Genomic DNA, 21,568 nt, shown 5'->3' with positions numbered 1-21,568 from the left:
CTTGAAAGCTCTTTTGTATAGGGCAGTCTGTTTCTAAGCCATCACCCCAAGAGGTTGCAAATTTACTTGTTGCTGCTGCTGATGCCATTATACTTATATACAGTATACATATATTTTGGATTACCTGCCCATGGGGGACAGCAGCTGTTGAATCCATCCTTTCCTGCATCTGGAAGGATTTATTGGATTATCCATCCACACCTCTGGCTCTGTGCCTGTCAGAGGAAACTAGCTGATATTTGGTAAGTGGATCCCTATTACATGTAGAGCTCATCAGTTGGACCTGATCACGGCATTGTTGGGCAGTACTGCTGTCTGGGCCATGTTATCTCAACCTACCCAGGGTTTTGCTCCAGATATGGAGTTTTGCATTACTGTATTGAGGAGACCTTGGAACATGGGATTATATGATTAATTAGTTTGTATTTGATAGGATATTCTATCTTTTTGATCCCCTCATACTTTCTGGACCCCCTTAGTAATTGTGGAAGTGTTGTCTTCTTACACTTCTTTATTTTAGTAGTGTAAGTGTTTTATGTTTAATAAGGGTAATTGATTTTTTAGTTATTTATGTATTAAGAGGTTCAGGTGTTACTTCTGTCTGATAATTATGTATTAAATATTAAGTGGATTTTCTCAGTGTTTGTCTCTCTCCCTTGACTCACTTTTCACACTCTGGTATTTGTATGCTTGATTCCACCCATTGTGGACTTCGTTGCTATATGGTGAACATTGGTGTTGAAAAGTTTGGAAGTGTTTATGGTGTGGTGGTCTAGGAGGCCATTACATTATACATATGTACACTGCTCAGGTTCAAAAATCTAAATTTTACGTGGAAAAAAGAAGAGCATTTAACATAGTAACAGAAAAACGAAGAAGGAAGATTTGAGAGAGTACACGCAATTTGTCTCATAATAAGTTCCATTTTTAATGAAAAAATGCAAATACAAAAACTGAAACTGAAAATAGTGCATATTCCTAATAAGTAAAGACTTAGGGAGTAAAATTATCAACATCAGTAAAGTGACAGAAAGGCACAGAAGGTGCATGTAGAGATTTGAAAAAGAAGTACATAAGATTTTGTCTCAATAAAAGTATACAGTACTGTGCTTTTGAAACCCATTCTATGTCATAATTTTGAAACTCCACGACACACAATCAAAGGGTCAGGCCGAGAAAGAAAATAGTATTACAAGATCAAACCAAGTAAAAAACATAAGAGCAGTGAGAACCAAATTTATTCCTACCACCTATAATGCAGGTAACCATTGTTTTAAACAACTGAATTATCTAAAACAATGTACAGCACCATGTGATCTATTAGGACAGCTATTTGAGGGTCAGTCAAAATTTTAATACTTCCACTTTTATCCTTTTCCCTTGTAAACCATTATATAGTAGTAACAAAGAGTACAAAAAAAAAAAAATTCAGCTAGAATAACAGTTGAAAAGGACCATCCATCATCTAGAAAGTTCTGTACTTTGACTGGAAGGTAGATCTTCAACAAATTGTATACTACTGCATTATAGCAGGAAAAGACCAGGATGAAAAATGAGAAAGTATGTCACATTCTCTAAAAGGAATCAGTTACTGTATTTATATACAAACCCACTATTTTTACAGAGCCCTTCATGCATCTACCAAAAAATGTACACATTTCCTATACACATACTATTATGGTAGAAATATCTTCTACTCCCACTTGGTTAGAACATTAGTTTATAATTCTGTAAGTCTTTCCAAGGCAGCTAACTACATAGTGTCTGATCAACTGCGAGTGAACAGAAAGAGCTGGTAAAAGCAATAGGTTTGCACTGAAAAATGCATGTATTGTTTAAAAAAATTACATGGAGTATGTTTCAAATTACATAGCTTGAATGTATGTAATAATTAAGGAGTGAGGTACTAGCTGAATTCCTGATCATTTCCCAGACTAAAGAAATATATAAAGTCAAAGATCCATATCAGAGGTTTCACTGAATGAAAACATGTACAGACAAGGACTGGAACTCTGTCCCAGTAAAGTAAATGTTGAAAACATTTCAACTTGTAAGTTATTAAAAGGGCTTTTGCCCTTCCTATCCTACTCAGGTTTATCAGAGAATAAACCTGGAAAAACTATGACAAGGAGGCTGTTGTAATGAGGTGTTATTAGGATGAACCCAAAGCTTTAACTTCTACTGGCAAAAACATAACCTAAAGCTATTAGTGGACCAAAAAAATAAAAATCAAGCATGTACATGGAATATGCATACTGTAGTATCTTGGAGGGACCTAGGAGGCTGGTACTCCTTAAAAAGCAATACATATATATACTTCTCTGAGCAGATAAACCAGATCTTAGTGTGGCTTATCTGTCAACAAGAGATTTGGTCTTTATGCCACCTCCAATCCCTCAGCTTCACTGTGTATGATAAGCTTTGCAATCCCACAGATACTCCATAAGATCCACATACTTAACAGTCAACTTGCTTAATCAGTCTCACACCACTGACTTTCCACATATGGAACTGAATGCCCTCTATATCTCTGTATTCCTGAAAAATTTAACCTGCCCATCTTTGAAAGGAAGGTTTATCACCAGTTAAGAAGATGCACCCATTAGCACCTTTCCTGAAGAGACTAGGCTGGCTAGGTAAAAAAGTTAAGAAGTGAATGATTTTCTCAGGCAAGACAGGAGCTGCTCTTAGAGAAGGTTATCATTATTCTGCAGTAATTTGAATCAGTTTCTCAGCTTTTCCAAGGTGTTAGGGTTTCAATAAATCTGACAGGACTTGTAATATGTAATTCACATGAACACATTCAATCTTTTTACATGAAAGGTAAAGAACAAAATACCTGGACTGCAACAATAGGGCATAATGGATTCTTAACGTGATGGACAACAGCTGAAGACTCCAAAACTGTAAGTTCCCCAATAATAATATCAACAATCAAGGAACATTTGGCCATTTTTCTTACTGGATGTTGCTCTCTACTGGTTAACGACCTGGGGAAAAATCATTAATGAAATTATCTGTAACAGATATTTAAGCAAAAATCTCAAAATATTTCAATAACACTGTAATACATCACTATAAAAGGAAATCTTCATTCTGATAAGAAACACAGTTTGTTAAACCCTCATTTGGCCAGATATTCATCTGGGGAACATCACCGACAGTAAGTGGTAAAATTATTCCATGTGTGCCCATCAAGTAAGCAATACCTTGGTTGGTGTTGCTTCCAAAAACAGTACAGCATTATTACTTTTGCAGGACTATCTTTTTCATAATTTTTCTTGTTTCACCTATATTTCTGCTGGAATTTTGGTATTTATCCTGTATTAATGGTCTGTGCATAATTTTCTTAAATTCCTTAAATATTGTAAAAATTTTCCATTCATTAGGTGGAAGCATTGTAAGTGCCTTCTTACTACCATGCCAGCCATCATAAGATCACCTGTTTTCCTTGGGCAACCACTGATGAATTATCTTGGAGCAGGTATTTTATAGTAATCTGATGATTTATGTTAAATTTTATTGTACCTGTACCTGCACTTCTAATACACATATTGATTATATTTTTGGAAAAGTTCAGTTTTCAATCAAATAAACCATTTTAACCTACAACTAATGAAAACTGTCTTTATATAAACTGTACAATATTTTTAAAATACTCTTTACATTCTGTAACAGAATAAATAATATAATGAAAACTTAAAACATGGTGGAAAAATAGGCAGAGTACAAAACTTACAACATTACAAACTAGAATGAATAATGAGCCATTCAATAATGGCAAAGGCAAAAGACAACTGATTACAAATCAGACGAATTTAAAGTTTTACTGTGCTATACCGTATATGGATTCTACAATTCTTGCTTCAGTTACATTTGAGCAAATGTTTAAAATACCAAATTTTTTTATATTTACCCTTTCTCAGCAAACACCATCTGTTCTTTCACTTAAACTGCTACATGTTGTCAGTGTCTTGTGTGTGATAAACAACTCAAATACCCCACTTGGCAATTGGGGCAATTAAACATATAAATAAATTGGCTTATAAACTGGATCACAAAGTCTATCTTTGAAAGGAAAGAGATTTCAAATTCTGTTTGTGCTACAAAAAAACAAAGAAAACTGAAATTTATTTGAGGAGTAAACTTGTTATGGCCATTCTTTGACTCATCATTTAATTTTGATATCTTTTCCAGTCTTTGATATTTTACAGTAAAATTCCATTTTTGGGGATGTAATGGCTGGTGTCCTTGGTTCATATATAAAATCTACGAACTTCTTTATATCTTTATAAACCAAAGGTTTTTGGAAAACAATTATCATTAAAAAGTTATTGTAAAAATTCTTCTTTCTGAAAAAAAATTTATTCTTCAATACAACTCCATCAGTTTACATGAGCTCATCTGTGTGATCAGCATTCCAGAAGGCACATGGTATAATGAAGGACAACACCCTCCTATCAACCACACATCTGCAAATATCAGCAATACAAACAATCGCTTGTCAGTCTAGTGTTATCTGGACTTGTCACGACATACCTAAAGTAGCCAGGATCGCATGTGTTTGGAATTGGAGTGTTCACAAAGCAAACTGCTGAGTAAGTATGATTTGCAACAGAAGTCCTTAAAGCTAACAAGAAGTCACATAACTGAACAGGTTCCTTGTTAGTAAAGTCTTCCTTGCTCCATCCATGAGTCTTAGTTTCTTCAGCTACTGCAGAGGGCATGGTTGAGCACCAGCAGGAGCAGTGAAAGACAGGTCACCCAGAATACCAAGCAATCACCCAGAATACCAAGCAACAGCCTTATATTATGCAAGTCTACTCCAGCAAAGCAGACATACCAGGGACAGCTCACGAAGCAAGGATAGATGGTGGTCTTGCCTTGGGAGAACCAGCATCCACATCTGGAACAACACTGCCAGAGAGAACACAGCAGTTGCCTACTTTCATATATATACCATCTGCAGACCAAGCCAGAGGAATTCATGCCAAATGGGCAAGGTTGAGAAGAGACCAGTCCAGGTGGAAAGAACTAAGATGATTTGATGATGTCTGTGGCAGAGATTTCCTTTACAAAGATACTGGCAAACATCTTAGGCCTTTCCCTACAGCTTGCCAAACCTCTTCCACTGCAGAGACCAGTCAGCGCACTCCTCACAGAGAAAGCCAGAGCTGCAGGCCCTACCCCTGCAGAATGAGCAAAGCTTCCTGGGATCTGCTAATTCAGAAGACACACCCACTCACATCCTTCACACTTTTTGCTTGTTTCAATCTTCAACAGGCTACCTCGTGAGTAAGAAGTGCTAATGGAGATCTTGAGAGATATACAGTATTTACTATTACAGGAGATGTAGCTTAAAACACTGCTGTATCCATTTGGAAGTAAGGTAATCCTTTCCACTGAGAGCCTCAATGCCCCTCCTCTACATAGGAAGAATCCATTGCTGGCACTGGGAATGGGAAAGTGAAATTGTGAGGAATGTGCCATGCCAAGAAAGAGACAAGGGATGTTGATGTTCTCCAGTCTGCAATGTCCGACAGAGATTAATTTTTGTTTTTGACTTTTGAGATTTTTGGTATTCTAGGTCAGGTCAGGATGGGGGTGTGAAGCCCTTGACCAGGTACGGACACAGCACTAATTTAGGCCAGGATGCATCCCTGCAATTGTCCATGCTGCCTTTTTATGCTCTATCAATTTCTTGGTGATTGTTACTTCTTATATGCACAGATCATGTACTTTTTGGACTCATCAGGTAGGATTTATGCCGTTCATATACCTTTCTGACTATGCCATGCCCTTGTATCTGGCTATGAATTCAGCATCATAACCTAATATTACCTATCGATGTTATGCATGCATAAAAAACTAATATTACCTAACGATGTTATAAATGCATAAAACACAAGATAACCAGTCTGAAAAATATGTGGTTCATGCACTTGGCAACGAATTATATATCTAAGTAACCTAACTCGATTATGATAAGGAATGCATAAGCTAACCCAAATAGGACTACTGAATCAAGAAAATCAGTCACAAAATAAGGGTTGGCCTAGGCTATGGTTCATTTATTTTGTTAGATATCAAAGTAGTTAAATATTACCCAAGTCGAATTCAGATGTCAATGTCGAATTCAGATGTCAATGTTCCCCAATTTATACAGCAAATTCCTGATACTTACTGCTAGCCTACTTCTGGCAAGCCGACACCTAGGCTGTACGTGAGACGGTATGACCTTTTACTATGAAATTCATCATGACGATGTAGACAGGATAACATTCTGTAAATTTACTACGAAATTATTTATTTGAAATTGATGAAGTTTTCGTAAAATTCAGAATACTTGCAACTGTATCTTCAACTGTAAAGTTACACTAATTCAACGGGGAAATTTGAAGTTTGAAGGGTTTTGTTTTGTTGACATGTTTCCATGACAACTTCTTCTTTAATAAATATTGTAAAATAATTTGTGGCCGTTTCAAAGCAAATTCCTTTTACTTCTACTGCTACTACTATAAAAGGAAAAGGTGGATACATATTAGGAAAGTCTGAAATGAAGCTTAATAACAGTGATTTATGAAATACATACTTATTAGATTATTAGAATGAACACAAGAAAATTCAATCCATACACTGACGACACGCAACTTAAACAACAGAAGTTGTAAATCCTAGCTGGCATTAGCTTTGCAGACCAGATGAGAGACGAAGACCCTAGGGAAGGAGATTTAACAAAAAATGAAAGAATTAGCGAAAATGCAGTATAGGACCCCCCGAGGGCAGCATGAACAGTAATGTGCGCACCGTATTGGAGATTTAAATCGGTATCTGGCATATGGCCTTTGGCCTACAGAAGAGTGTAACAAAATTATGTTGTTCCATAACATGATAAACACTGAGAAAAGAATAATATAAGAAATAGCAGAGGAACAACTAGGTGGCCCTATGGACAGTGCTGGACAAAAGAACAATGTGGTAAACACAATGCAGAAATAAAAGAAATTACAGAAAAATACAAAAGCATTAATAGATAGTGTGATGTTCTACTCAGCGGGAGTGTGCATATACCGGGACATTTGCGAGCTCGTGACGATCAAATAAGTAACAGCCCATGGTTGAGGAATAAAGTATCAGTAAATTCCCCGGTCATTTCACTCAGATAGAAGGAATAGGATTAGGTGTTTTCAGCTTGACATAAATATTTTAGTGTTGTGCTTTATGACTCGAGCTATCCAAAGGAGAATCCCGGCCCACCACTGCAACGATTGGCAAGAAGTTATTGTTAAAGTTTGCGACACATTGTTGCACGAATATTGAAAAAATACATCTTATGTTGTATAGTCGCACAGAGTTTTAATCACACTTTGTATAAAGCCACTAGACATACTATTTTAGAGCCTTACTGCAAACACACACAAACACACACACACACACACACACACATGGTGTAACGGCCCCGCTCCCTTACCTTCTGGTATGCCTTCACTTCAGGAGTGAAACACTTGTGGGATCATTCCAAGAACATTGCTATCGCCCAAGCCTCCCTATTGTATTACCAAAACAAAAGGCAGACAATTCCCGTTTTGATTCCTAAGGGCTTTTATGAGTGTTTGCTCGCGCCGGTAACATAGTTTCATCTTGTTACTGGCTGTGTTATCAAGCACCAAAATGAGGCCATCTTTCCACACTTTGAATCCTGGGTCCTACTTTGTACTCTAATTGATGTTGGCTACCAGGACATCTTATTCCAAACAAAACTGGTTTTCATATTACTTTAGCGCCGTTAGTTATACTTTGCAGTCGTCAGTAACCAGTCGCCTTTTACTCAGACAAATTATGCTGAAAGCATCTAATATTGAACTCTTATTTTAAGATGCAAAAGCAAACTACGGTTGCCTACTTGTTGCCTATACACCAAGTTGGCCTTTATGGATGTAATAATAGCCTTGTAAGGAGTTATCTTTCTTAGTACCATATTAGTGTCTGCTTGCGTGGACTCTGTAAGCAAAACGTGATTAGTAGACTGAATAATTAGAACTCTTTGCCAAGCCTCTCCAACTCTTGCATACCATCATCTCTTACGTGCTGCTTTAGCATTATGAACCTAGATTAAATTATATCTTTATAATAGAAATGTATCTCACTAAAAAAAAAATCCGCAAATAGTATAAGAAAGGCAGTGCACAATTAAAGATAAGCTATATTTTAAACCTGTTGCAGATTTTTAAAAAAATTACAGAAACAGAAGTATGATACAATTCAACTTTGACACTTATGGCGGCAACTCATAACAGTAACGACTCGTTACTGTTATGAGTTGCCGCCATAAGTGTCAAGTTCAATTGTATGATGATAGGTGCTCCCGGTAGTGAAAAATTATATACCGTAGCTTTTAGGCTGTCAAGTTAATGGAATGTGTGTAAAATACAATGGGCTGCTTATATAATAAAATACATCGATGCCACAAGGCCAGCTTAATATTCAAAATATTTATTAGCTAATTCTTCCGTAAACTCTCTCTCTCTCCCTCTCTGCAAGGCGCTATGCGAGAACCACAAACTCAATTCATCATTTACATAATAATGCAGACACATTCTGAGATTTCCTTTTATTGCATGGCACACTCCATGTTAATTGCCAAATCCACACAGCACTCAGAAAAAAAGGAGTGTCATTATTTTTTTTAACGACTTGATATTTACAATCCTCCTGATATCAAGTGGAAGCTTGTTGTACAGTCTTGGAGTGGCAAATTTAAAGGCTCTAAAGCCTATAATCGTATTGCATCTTGGCTTAAATAACTTGAGACCATCTGTAGCTATTCTTGTGTTGACTCCAACCGTTGCGCAGTAAGTCATTCAAATATTTTGAACACAGTCTTGATAGCTTGATGAGTCATTACACATTTTAAACATTATTCAAGTTCTGATAAGAAGCCAACGCAACTCAAACAATACAGGCGAAATCCTGTCAAATGGTGCAACACTCATTATAAATCTTGCCGCTTTATTTAGGATATTTTTGCAACTTTCTAAGTTGCATCTAGGCAGGTTCTACTCTGTGTATGACGCAATTAATCACAAGTTTTGTTTTTATAGGACTCATCAAGATCATTTTTAACAGAGGCAAGGTTTCTTAAATCGTTTTTCCTGCCTTCCAACATAAATTCAGTTTTATTTTCGTTGTATTTCAACTATTTAAACGTCATCCATCTCTTTACACTGGTAGAATATCATTTATTGCTTCATTTGTACCTATAAGATTGATTATGTTAAAGACAAAATGCGCAAGGTGTCATCTTCATATAGCTTTTGAGTTTTACTTGAACACGTCCCTGTGTTTTTATGTTTGACAATACAATCGTATAAGAAAGGAAAAATTGAGCCTAGATTACACTTTCTCGATTATTTGATATTCCTCTCCTTAATTAATTTTCAAGATACCGTCATGCGAAATTAGTAAGAGTTTCCACTCTATACCAAATATTTTCTGTCACACAGGTAGTCTTTCAAATACTCAAAAGCTTCTCGAGTAATACCAAGTGACAGTCAATCATTTAGAAGTTCATGAACAACTGTGACAAAAGCAGCGCAAAGATCGAGCAACACTATAATACCACATTTGCCTTCATCCATCGTTTCTAACAGATCATTTACAAAAGAACATACAGCAGTTTCTGTAAACATAACTGTCTGTAAGCCAACTGACCATTCGGTAAGGCTTACTCTGGAAAGTGTCAGTATTTTGTCGTCTCCAATTGGCTTATTGGTTGTTCAAGAATTACATATTCTAACATTCTGGACATAAACGATAAATTCGAAAGAGGCCTGTATGAACTTAAACCTTGATGATCAATGTACTTTTCAAGATTGGTTTAACAATAGCCACTTTCTCAAATGTAGGGAACTTTCATTTATATATACAGTATATATATATGTGTGTATGTATGTAAGTATGTATGTATGTATATACATACACCTGTGTGTGCTTTTGTGCATATGTGTAAACGTTTCTTTGAAATATGCTTGAAACTTTTAATAATGAAATAATTTTTTCCTGTCTCTCTACGACAGTTAGAAACCTACAAAAAACATTAATTGAATCTGAAACCGCCAATCTTCCTATTTTTGTAAGAATTTTTCATTTGAGAAATAAGATCCACTTGGAGCTAAGCCCAGGACCTCGAATTACTAATATTATGCAAGTTTCCCGAACTCTGGAGCCTCTTGTGAAGGTAGAAGTCTTCCCAGAGACTGCACATTCCTTCAGATACATTCCTCGTGGACTCGATATCCAGAAATATAATTCCAGTGTCCTTCAGCTAACATTATGAAAACAAAATACGGCAAGTCGGAAGACCCTTTCCCTGGGATACCAACCCAGAGGGAGCCAGGGAACTCCGGGCAAGGAGCCCCTCCTCGGGGTAGCTTTCTCAGCAGGGCTCCTGTCAGTCCAAGAAGCATCCCGAGAGGAGGGCCTCACCTCGGAGATGGGGGTCAAGTTTTCCTAAGGAAAACATCCCTCAAGGAGGGTGCCTTCTAAGACGAACTCATGGCACCCGCAGCAAGGACACCATCCTCTTGGGCTGCATCCCCAGCGGGGAAGCTGGACTCCTGCCAGACCGGGAAGCATCCCCAAAGAGGGACCTCACCACAGAGGTGTAGGCCAGGGGTTCCAAGGGAAGGCATCCTATGAAGGGGGCCTCTATCTCCTCCACGAGAGATACTTCCCAGAGGAAGCTAAGCAACTCCCAGAAGGGAGGCCCTCCTCAATAGCTGCCTTTCCAGGAGGGAGGCAGGTCTCCTACCAAGTTGGACAGCAACCTGTAGAGGACTTACCACAGGGGTGGAGGCTTAGGCTTCCCAGAGGAGGCCTCCCTTCAGGATGGCTCTAGCCTCTAGAGAGCAAGTTCTCTTAAAAAGAGAGTTACATACATTTAGGTATGTATTGTCATTTACACCCTCCAGAAAAATTAACTTGGGAGGGCAAGGGAGTCCTAGTGCATCACCTCCCATCTCACCTCTGATACAACCATGGGTATTGGTCATGGTAACCTTGTCTGTCCTTGCAGAACCACGTGTTAGGGATCCGTCTGATGGTTTAGATTAGTTATGTATTCCAATCACTATTGAGAGTAGTTTTGATGTAAAACACAAAGTGAGGATATTAGTCTCTCTCACTCTCTCATACGTGTTTATTGTCTCTTTGGTTGTTTATATCATCCAAGTAGTCAGCTTATTTATGACCTTTGGGGATGGAGTTCCCTTTTCTTTCAAAATCCCTTTCTCAAGCACAACAAGATGATTGAAGATCTTCAGGAAGTTAGTTGAGGTTATCTGCATTTGTTCTGTAAGTTGTCTTTGTCATCTAGTAGTTGTTTTGACCTCTGAAGACATCTTAAGTGTCTTAGTTCAGTCATCTGATTCTACCACTGGTAAAAGTGAAGCGTTTCCTCACCCTCCATCCCAAAAGTTGGTTGGGTTTCTTTACTCCCTGTCTTGCCATCAGGCCGTTAGAGATTTTTTTTTTGGGGGGGGGCTCATTCTGAAATATCTAATTAATAGTTTGATTGTCTTGCGCCGTTGTCTTGCTGCATTGTTTGTTTGTGGTTGCATAAACAGAATATTTGTTGAGCCATTGTCATGTTTATGCGATCATAAGTTAAGATTCATTAATTCAGTTACTGAAGTTACTTCAGCATTAAGGATTTAAATTAAACACTATCTAGTTAATTCTTCAAACAGCTATGTTTAGAGCCATTCAAGTTAGTAACCATACTCAGGTGTGATAAGAACATAAGTCTCTCTGAGTTATGGTAACACCTGTTGATTGGAAGTCTTTTTCCTTACTCCACTCCCTTTCAAGCTCCAGTATTCAAACTGGTTTTTGTATTATTTCATGTCATAGTACACTGATGCCTGGTTGAACATTACACTACTGACAAGCCATCTTCCCCACAGGTAAGTGAGGCAATTCGCTACTCCTTGATTAACTGCTATTAATTTTTGTTGTACTTCAATTTATATCTGACTCTCCCTTTGTTAGAATTTCTCCCTATCTGCTGAGTGTGGAATTATTATCTATCACCTTGGATCCTGTTTTCACTGAGGAGAGCTGGCCTTGGTTCCTCTTCTCCTTCACTAAACCACAGATGGATCCTCTTGACAATTTCCAACGTCGTGCTACTCACCCTACAATCATTAGCAAGGCTTTGCTGCCCATATAATATTATAGGAGTTATAGGGTTCATTGCTTTGTGCTTTGGTGTCTTTGTGACTGTTTTCGCGATCTTGAGCACGTAGGGGCAAGAGGGGACTTGCCCCACCCCCCTGAAATCCTCAGGAGGTTACAGCTCCTTTTCAAATGGACAGTGACTAACGTGAAAAAAACTATTACATTTAACTACATCACTTTGTTTTCCTTCCAATCTACAGTATACAGTATTCTTTCAGATTAAGTATATTAAAGGTATCCTTATTACATTGTATGATATTTGTATGCAGTACATAACTGCGTTTTTCTTTCAAGAAATGTTTGAGTTCAGTTGAAAAGTATATGGTACTATTGAAAAAAAAGTCAATGTAACTTTCTGTACTTTTTCTTTATCGCATCTTATTTCACTTAAATTATTGGCATCGTAGTTCCACTGCATGTAAAATATATATATATATATATATATATATATATATATATATATATATATATATATATATATATATATATATATATATATATATATGATTGCTTTATTCACTAAAGAAATGCAGGGCTGATACTGTTTTTGGAATTAACCTGCTAGTTCAAAGGGTCAAAAGTGTTTGTCTGCTTGATACCGGAAACTATCCATGTACTGTATGTATTAAGGTTTGCCCCCCCCCCTTGGAAAATATGCTGCAGGCGCCCATGAGCACGTCCCCCTGAATCTTACTTTTCCATTCAAGAGTGTGTGCAAAGTCTCGAGGTACCCCAATACTCCCACACTTCGAGTGTGTAGAGGCCAGTGCTGTCAGTATATGTCATGGCCCTTACCCGCCATCAAGGAATACAACCTACTCAGGTCCCATGGCCACTACCAACTACCAACACTACAACACTACCCAGGCCATTCTATTTAATGAAAGGCCACCGGCTGGGTCAAAGCCCAGATGGAGGTCTCTGACAGTGAACCTTTCCGGACGTTTTCCTGGAAGTCATTTGGTGAATCTTCTGCAGATGATTTACGATCTTGAAATAGGGTTTCTGTCAGAGAGCAATTATTTTGATGTTCCACTGACAGACAATAGTTAGGTTGTCAGATTACCAGAATCTATTAATTTTGGGAGAAAACGATTTCTGGGACGTCTTCTCTCTCCCAATTTTCCCCCTTTCACACCATGCTTGTGTAAATATAATTTTGTCCTAAAAAAGTAATTTTGTATTAGACCATAACTTGTCCCCATTTTTTACTCTGCCACATTTTTACAAGACAGAAAATTCAAGAACAATCCCTAAATCGCCAAGTTGGAAATTACATTAAACACTGTTGAAGTAAAAAATAAAGAGAGAAAAATAAAAAATGCGAATATTTATGTCATGTTTCTGAGATTCGCTATTCAGGACTACACACACACACACACACACACACACACACACACACATATGGGTGTTGAATCAGATATTTTTCCTGTTTTACATTAAGTTTTTGTGTTTATACTGTAAAACTCAAATTGTGCTGATATATGCAGCAATAAATCCCCCACGTCCTTAACCAGGTCTGAGTTTAAGGGGCATCAGTCTGGATCCTTGGCGAGCAATCAATTCGCCACGCCCCGACATAAGTAGACTGATCGATTCTGATTTTATGTTCAGGCTGTCTAGCCACTAACTGGGGCACTTTCGGCTAATCAGTGAAGAGAGAGCTGGAGTGGCTGGACAGAAAGACAGAGAGATCCAGAAAATAAAAGGAACGGAGGTACAAGGATCTAAAGGTGAAGCCAGGGATAAAACGTTACAGTTGCACTAAGAGATAATAGTTAGAGGTTGGACAACAACACTGAAGAAAGGTAGCGGGAATGGAAGTACAGTAAAAGGCTAAAAAGTGGGTGAAGCTAGGGGCCGAAGGGACGCTGCAAAACACCCCTGAGTAATGCCCACAGTGCATCACGTGAGGTGCACCGATGGCACTACCCCTACGGAAAAGACCCGAAGAGACATTACGGGTTATATCATAAAACAAACGAGGAAATGAAGTTGATTAATGGAGTCACCTGGGCGATATAAAAAGTCTGCTCAAGTGCGGCGAACAGAGTCATTCCGAACGTCGCGTAATTTGTCCAGTGGGCGAAATACGGGAAGGAATTTGGGTGATGCCTGGAGTCAATTATCCTACGAGTCTTGAAAAATATTAAAAGCAAAGAAATTAGAGAAAATTATTACACTTTAAACGAACTGCGTTTCAACCCAAAATCAGTCATGTTCCTTGCCCAATGTGTAGCAAATCCAAATACCAAATAAAGATGAAATTAAATACGCAGCTATTATTCGTTGAAAGGAAAAAACATATATGTCAGCAATTCGGTATTTTGCTGAGAAAAAACTGAAGCGAAAGAGAACACATATTTTACAGGATAGTTTGCAATCTTCCCGAAAAGAGCACACGCAATTTTGCATATCGCTTAAGGACAAGTGACGCAGATAACAAATTTCCATGTTAATTAATGCCTGGTAAATGACCACCACACTGAGAGAGAGAGAGAGAGAGAGAGAGAGAGAGAGAGAGAGAGATAAAAGAGAGTGTCGTAAATATTCATTATAGCTAACTAGCCGGGAGTTATATGAGAATCTGAGTTTTGCCATTTTAACGAGAGGCAAACCAAGCGACGCTCCCACCTCTGCGCGTCTCAGATTTTCCAAGCTTTGGTCATAAAGGTATGAGGAATGAAGTTATATATATATATATATATATATATATATATATATATATATATATATATATATATATATATATATATATATATATATATATATGAAAATAGAAGGCCCATAAAACACTATTTAAACGTTGAAACCATATATTTCGGGCACTTGTTTCAAGTAAAATGCCCCTGTTCATATCACAGAAGAATATGGACAGGTGGAAAGTTACAATGGTATATATACAAAAACATGAAGGTGTGGCCTTGGGCCTCCGATGTTAAGGAGGTGGCGTTTCTCAAGAAACGCCACCTCCTTAACATACGGAGGTGGAAAGTTGCCACAGTGTTTTCATGTTTTTGCTTAAGTTATATACCATTGTAATGAGTAAGTTAAGGTAAGGAGAGTCCATATCTACTGAATATCTGGAGTGAACTGTTGGGACAGAAAAGCTTCAAACCCAAGTGCCAGTTGAAATTTATGGTTTCAGTGGTTTAAATAGTGTTTTACCGGCCGTTCTTATTTTCATATTACACTGATTAGTATTACAGGAAAAGACATTCATATATATAGTATGATATATATATATATATATATAAATATATATATAAGGATATATATTATATATATATATATATATATATATATATATTATATATATATAAATGAACTGCACACTAAAGCAAGCACATTTCACTATGTGAAATTAATCACATGGGCGAGCCTCCCTTTCCATCAAGTAAAATGAATCAAAATATATAGACTTTATATCACAGAACAAACCCCACTGGTGCACTTATGAAAATCTAGTGGTGCGGGACTTGGAAAACATCCCATGTTTACTCAAGTCAATAAACACGAAATTCATGTTACACTGGTAAAAATAAAAGATGACTTCGGTCTTTGCAACATGAGCAGTGCTAGGAAGAAGTGTTGAAAAATTACTCGAGGTGGAAAGTTGCAACAGTGTTTTCAGGTGTTTTGCTTAAGTTACGTGGAGTGAACGGAGAACAGTAGGCTCGTAATGAGTAAGTTAAGGTAAGGAGAATAAGACGGAGAGAAAGTGCTGAATATCTGGACGGAAACCTGTTGGGACAGAAGAGCTTCAATACCCAAAAGGCGCGCCAGTTCATGAAAGACAGTTTAGCGGTTCGGTTTAGTGGTGTTAAGGGCCCCATAGACGTTACGACCGGCGGATCAGGTTCCGTTCTAACTCCGGTATCGGAGATGCCCATAGACGTTCGGATTCACTTCAGTTTGCCGAAACCTGGTAGAGCGAAGACGTGTCAGTTCCGCTCAGTGATGACGCTAGAGACTGTGCTCTTGCAGCAGAAACTGAAAAAAAAACCAGCGAAAAGGGAGAATCTGGAATAAACTATGGTTGAAGAAGATAAATGATTTATCTCACGATTGTTTATTGATAAATTGAAACTGTACCCTGGTGACTAGTTTAATTATCCGAGAATGGACGAGCAGACCGACATGGAATTATTATACATGGTCTCCCCTCTTCTAGAAATAAAAAGCACACTTCTACGAGACAACCAATATCACTGTACGGGAGGTTGCTGGCCGCACATCGCTTCGGCGCCACTAGTCGTTCATTGGGGCATATAATCCAAGAAACATGTAAAGCAATTATTCAATTTATGCAACATGAGTTTACAAAGGTAAATAGTAACTATGTTGCATACACAGCATCCTGCATAGTCTAGTGGTATATAGTCTAGTATACAGTAGGTCTATGATCCGCTAAAGCAGAACAGGCCCTAACCTTCGTCTCTGTAGCCAAGTGAGGGTAAAATCTTCAACTTTTTTGTACAAAAAATTTTTAATTTATACAAGGCAAATAGAAATATTATTGAAAATATTGTCATAAACTTTTATTTTATGTCCGGAAAATAACAATGTTATTTAAACAATAGTCATAATACATACATACACATACATATATAAATATATATACTGTATATATATATATATATATATATATATATAAATATACATAATTATGTGTGTGTGTACTAGTGCTATTGTCTTAAATTACATCGTTACTTAATATATGTTATTAAGTACATATATGGGCAGGGGTGCATTTTAGTTTCATTGCACTACCAGTTCGAGACATAGGCAACTTTGCCTCTTTTATCGAAACTAGATTTCTGCCCACCTATTGGATGGTGGCCTGTCTCCTTAAGGAAATCAGCAGCTGTCAGGCCCACTTAAGGTAGGGTATACCAGTTCGAGACATAGGCAACTTTGCCTCAGTCATCGAAACTGGATTTCTGCCCATCTTTTGGATGGTGGCCTTTCTCCTTAAGGAAATCAGCAGTTGTCAGGGCCACTTAATGTTGGGTATACCAGTTCGAGACATAGGCAACTTTGCCTCTGTTATCGAAACTGGATTTATGCCCACCTTTTGAGTGGCAGACTATTTTCTTAAGGAAATCAGCAGCTATCAGGCCCTCTTAAGGTTGGGTATACCAGTTCGAGATATAGGCAACTTTGCCTCTGTCATCGAAACTGGATTTCTGCCCACCTTCTGGATAGTGGCCTATCTCCTTAAGGAAATCAGCAGCTGTCTGGCCCACTTAAGGTTGGGTATACCAGTTCGAGACATAGGCAACTTTCCTCTGTCATTGAAACTGGATTTCTGCACACCTTTTGGATGGTGGCCTATCTGTCTCCTTAAGGAAATCAGCAGCTGTCTGGCCCACTTAAGGTTGGGTATACCAGTTCAAGACATAGGCAACTTTGCCTTTGTCATCTAAACTGGATTTCTGCACATCTTTTGGATGGTGGCCTATCTCCTTAAGGAAATCAGCAGCTGTCAGGCCCACTTAAGGTTGGGTATACAAGTTCGAGACACAGGCAACTTTGCCTCTGTCATCAAAACTGGATTTCTGCCCACCTTTTGGATGCTGGCCTTTCTCCCTAAGGAAAGCAGCAGCTGTCAGGCCCACTTAAGGTTGGGTATACCAGTTCGAGACATAGGCAACTTTGCCTCTGTCATTGAAACTGGATTTCTGCCCACTTTTGGATGGTGGCCTGTCTCCTTAAGGAAATCAGCAGCTGTCAGGCCCACTTAAGGTTGGGTATACCAGTTCGAGACAGGCAACTCTGCCTCTGTCATCGAAACTGGATTTCTGCCCACCTTTTGGATGGTGGCCTGTCTCCTTAAGGAAATCAGCAGCTGTCAGGCCCACTTAAGGTTGGGTATACCAGTTAGAGACATAGGCAACTTTGCCTCTGTCATCTAAACTGGATTTCTGCCCACCTTTTGGATGGTGGCCTGACTCCTTAAGGAAATCAGCAGCTGTCAGGCCCACTTAAGTTTGGGTATACCAGTTCGAGACATAGGCAACTTTGCCTCTGTCATCTAAACTGGATTTCTGCCCACCTTTTGGATGGTGGCCTGTCTCCTTAAGGAAATTAGCAGCTGTCAGGCCCTCTTAAGGTTGGGTATACCAGTTAGAGACATAGGCAACTTTGCCTCTGTCATCTAAACTGGATTTCTGCCCACCTTTTGGATGGTGGCCTGACTCCTTAAGGAAATCAGCAGCTGTCAGGCCCACTTAAGTTTGGGTATACCAGTTCGAGACATAGGCAACTTTGCCTCTGTCATCTAAACTGGATTTCTGCCCACCTTTTGGATGGTGGCCTGTCTCCTTAAGGAAATCAGCAGCTGTCTGGCCCTGTTAAGAGCCCCATAGACGTTACAATCTATGGATGCGGTCATCTGAACCGTAAGTAAACCTCACTGTCTATGGTGTTCTCCTCCGACCAAAAGTGTACGGAGTCCGTCGCCCCTTGAACCTACGTTTCTGTAGCCAAGTAAGAGTAAAATTTTCACCTTTTTTGTGCAAAAAATTTTTAATTTCTGCAAGGAAAATTGAAATAGCATTGAAAATATTATCATAAACTTTTATTTTATGTACGGAAAATAACAATGTAATTTAAACAATAGCACTAATACACAGAAACACACACACACACATATGTGTGTGCATATGTATGTATGTATTAGTACTATTGTTTAAATAACATTGTTATTTTCCGTACATAAAATAAAAGTTTATGACAATATTTTCAATAATATTTCTATTTTTCTTGTATAAATTAAATTTTTTTGTACAAAAAAGTTGAAGATTTTACCCTCACTTGGCTACAGAAACGAAGGTTAGGGCCTGTTCTGCTTTAACGTATTATAGACCTACTGTATATTAGACTATATACCACTAGACTATGCAGGATGCTGTGTATGCAACATAGTTACTTTTTACCTTTGTAAACTCGTGTTGCATAACTTGAATAATTGTTTTACATGTCTCTGGGATTATATGCCCCAATGAACGACTAGTGGCGCCGAAGCGAAGTGCGCCCAGCAACCTCTTGTACGGTGATATTGGTTGTCAAGTACAAGTGTGCTTTTCATTTCTGGAAGATGGGAGACCATATATAATAATTCCATGTCGGTCTACTCGTCCATTCTCTGATAATTAAATCAGTCACCAGGGTAAAGTTTCAATTCATTAAATAAATAAACATGAGGTCATTCATTTCTCTTCTTCAACCATATATATATTGCATCCTTCTCCTGTAATTTTCAAACTAATTCATCTTAAGCCTCATTTCGCTTTCCTACGACGTTCAATAAACTCCTCCAAGAACTCATCTGCCGACGTAGCTGTCATGTTTCCCTTTCAGCTTCTAGTTGAAACTGAAGTAAATCTTGAGATCACGCCATAGACGTGGAGGCTTCGGGCCACCTGAACTAAAACGGAAGCTACGAACCTGGCAACGGCTGGTTGCGAGCTGGTCGGAGAGGCCGACGGACTCCGCCCATTTTTGGTCGAAAAAGAACACCATAGACAGTGAGGTTTGCTTCCGGTTCAGACGACCGGATCCGGCGATCGTAACGTCTACAGGACCCTTTAGAAAGAATGGTTCTGCGAGTTCCTGAGACTGTGTGTTTGGGATTTTGATGCTGCAGATAACGTGGGAGTTTTCCACAATCTGGATTCAGCCTTGATTAGGCAATTACAGAGGTTATATGCCAGTGGCTGAATTTACGTTTTCTTCTTCCATGGTAAGTGGCCTTACATTATATATATATATATATATATATATATATATATATATATATATATATATATATATATATATATATATATATATATATACACACACACACACACACATATATATATATATATATATGTGTGTGTGTGTGTGTGTATGTATGTATATAACGACAGATATAAATGACAAAATGACGGGAATATGTAAAGCAAAATCGATATTGTCAACTTAAATCATCTCTTGTAGTCGAATGATCAAAACGACCGTTTATCACTGTGTCTAAACCAACGGCCCAGGTTCGAATCCTGGCTGGGCCAGAAGCACTTATCATTTAAAATTTCTTTTAGGTGGAAGTTATTGCCCAGGTATAGCGATTCCTGTATTAAAAGATATTTGTGATTATTATTTGAGTATAAAGAAGTCACGTGAGCATAAGTGACAAAACACCCACACAGATATATTATATATATATATATATATATATATATATATATATATATATATATATATATATATACATACATACACATATGTGTGTTTTTGTGTGTGTGTGTATGTAAGTGTGTACATATATATTTATATATATAATATATATACAGTGTATATATATATATATATATATATATATATATATATGAATGTATATATACAAATATATTATTTATATATATAAATATATATATATATATATATATATATATATATATATATATATATATATATATATATATATATATACATACATATATATATGTGTATATATATACATATACATTTGTATACATACATTCATATACATATATATGTATATATACACACACAAATACACATATATGTGAGTGTTTTGTCACTTATGCTCGCGCGACTTCTTTATACTCAAATAATAATCACAAATATCTCTTAATATAGGAATTGCTATACCTTGGCAATAACTTCCACCTAAAAGAAATTTTAAGTGACAATTGCTTCTGGCCCAGCCAGGATTTGAACCTGGGCCGTTGGTCTAGAGTCCTAGACACAGTGATAAATGGTCGATTTGATCATTCGACTACAAGAGATGATTTAAGTTGACAGTATCGACTTTGCTTAAATATTCCCGTCATTTTGTCATTTATATCTGCTTAACTTTTCGACACTCAAATGTTAAGCCACAAATATCACTTGATATCGAACTCACTATACCTTTGGAATAACTACCGGCCAAAAGGAATTATAAATCGATAAGGATATCTGTCCCTGCCAGTGTGTGAGTGCGAGTGTACAGTATACTTCAGCATTTCTTTTTCTAAGTTTCATATAAATATACCTTGAATATACCAGGGGGGGGGTAAATTACAAATAACTTATTCTATTTTAATCTAAATACTCCTTACATTTACAGTTTTCCTTTTCAAGTAACTGATTATATACAAAACCCATCTGCAAATATTGTAAAAAGTGACCAGTAGACTCTATGAATATATTAATATAACATACTTAAGGGGGTTTTTGACACATGAAATAGCAAGAGGAGTTGAATAGTTGTTATGAGGAAGGAAGTAAACACACACAATAATAAATGATAATAAAAACGCTGCACAACATTGAGAAA

General features: G+C 37.6%; 2 protein-coding genes across 8 annotated transcripts in view; one reads left to right on the top strand and one right to left on the bottom strand.

The window, feature by feature from the left end:
• The window catches only part of LOC136852531 (1,5-anhydro-D-fructose reductase-like), a 149,209-nt gene that overhangs the window by 35,204 nt on the left and 92,437 nt on the right, over positions 1-21,568 (bottom strand). For 6 of the 7 annotated variants that reach the window (XM_067127254.1, XM_067127252.1, XM_067127255.1 and 3 more), the window contains one exon: positions 2,840-2,990. In XM_067127254.1, coding sequence (XP_066983355.1) covers positions 2,840-2,953 — 114 coding nt within the window. In that variant the 5' untranslated portion in view covers positions 2,954-2,990. Of the gene's footprint in view, positions 1-2,839; positions 2,991-6,184; positions 6,458-21,568 lie in introns of those variants that run through there. The other variant, XM_067127253.1, reaches the window with a different exon arrangement.
• The window catches only part of LOC136852533 (lactosylceramide 4-alpha-galactosyltransferase-like), a 30,068-nt gene continuing 23,343 nt past the window's right edge, over positions 14,844-21,568 (top strand). Inside the window, exon 1 of the mRNA XM_067127259.1 lies at positions 14,844-14,910. The gene's annotated coding sequence lies outside the window, so the exon portion shown is untranslated. The remainder of the gene's footprint in view (positions 14,911-21,568) is intronic.

This window comes from Macrobrachium rosenbergii, chromosome 25 (genome assembly GCF_040412425.1).
Source record: "Macrobrachium rosenbergii isolate ZJJX-2024 chromosome 25, ASM4041242v1, whole genome shotgun sequence".
In the NCBI taxonomy this organism is placed as follows: domain Eukaryota; kingdom Metazoa; phylum Arthropoda; class Malacostraca; order Decapoda; family Palaemonidae; genus Macrobrachium; species Macrobrachium rosenbergii.
Note: the sequence above shows the minus strand (reverse complement) of the source record. Positions and strands in the feature narration are given on the sequence as shown.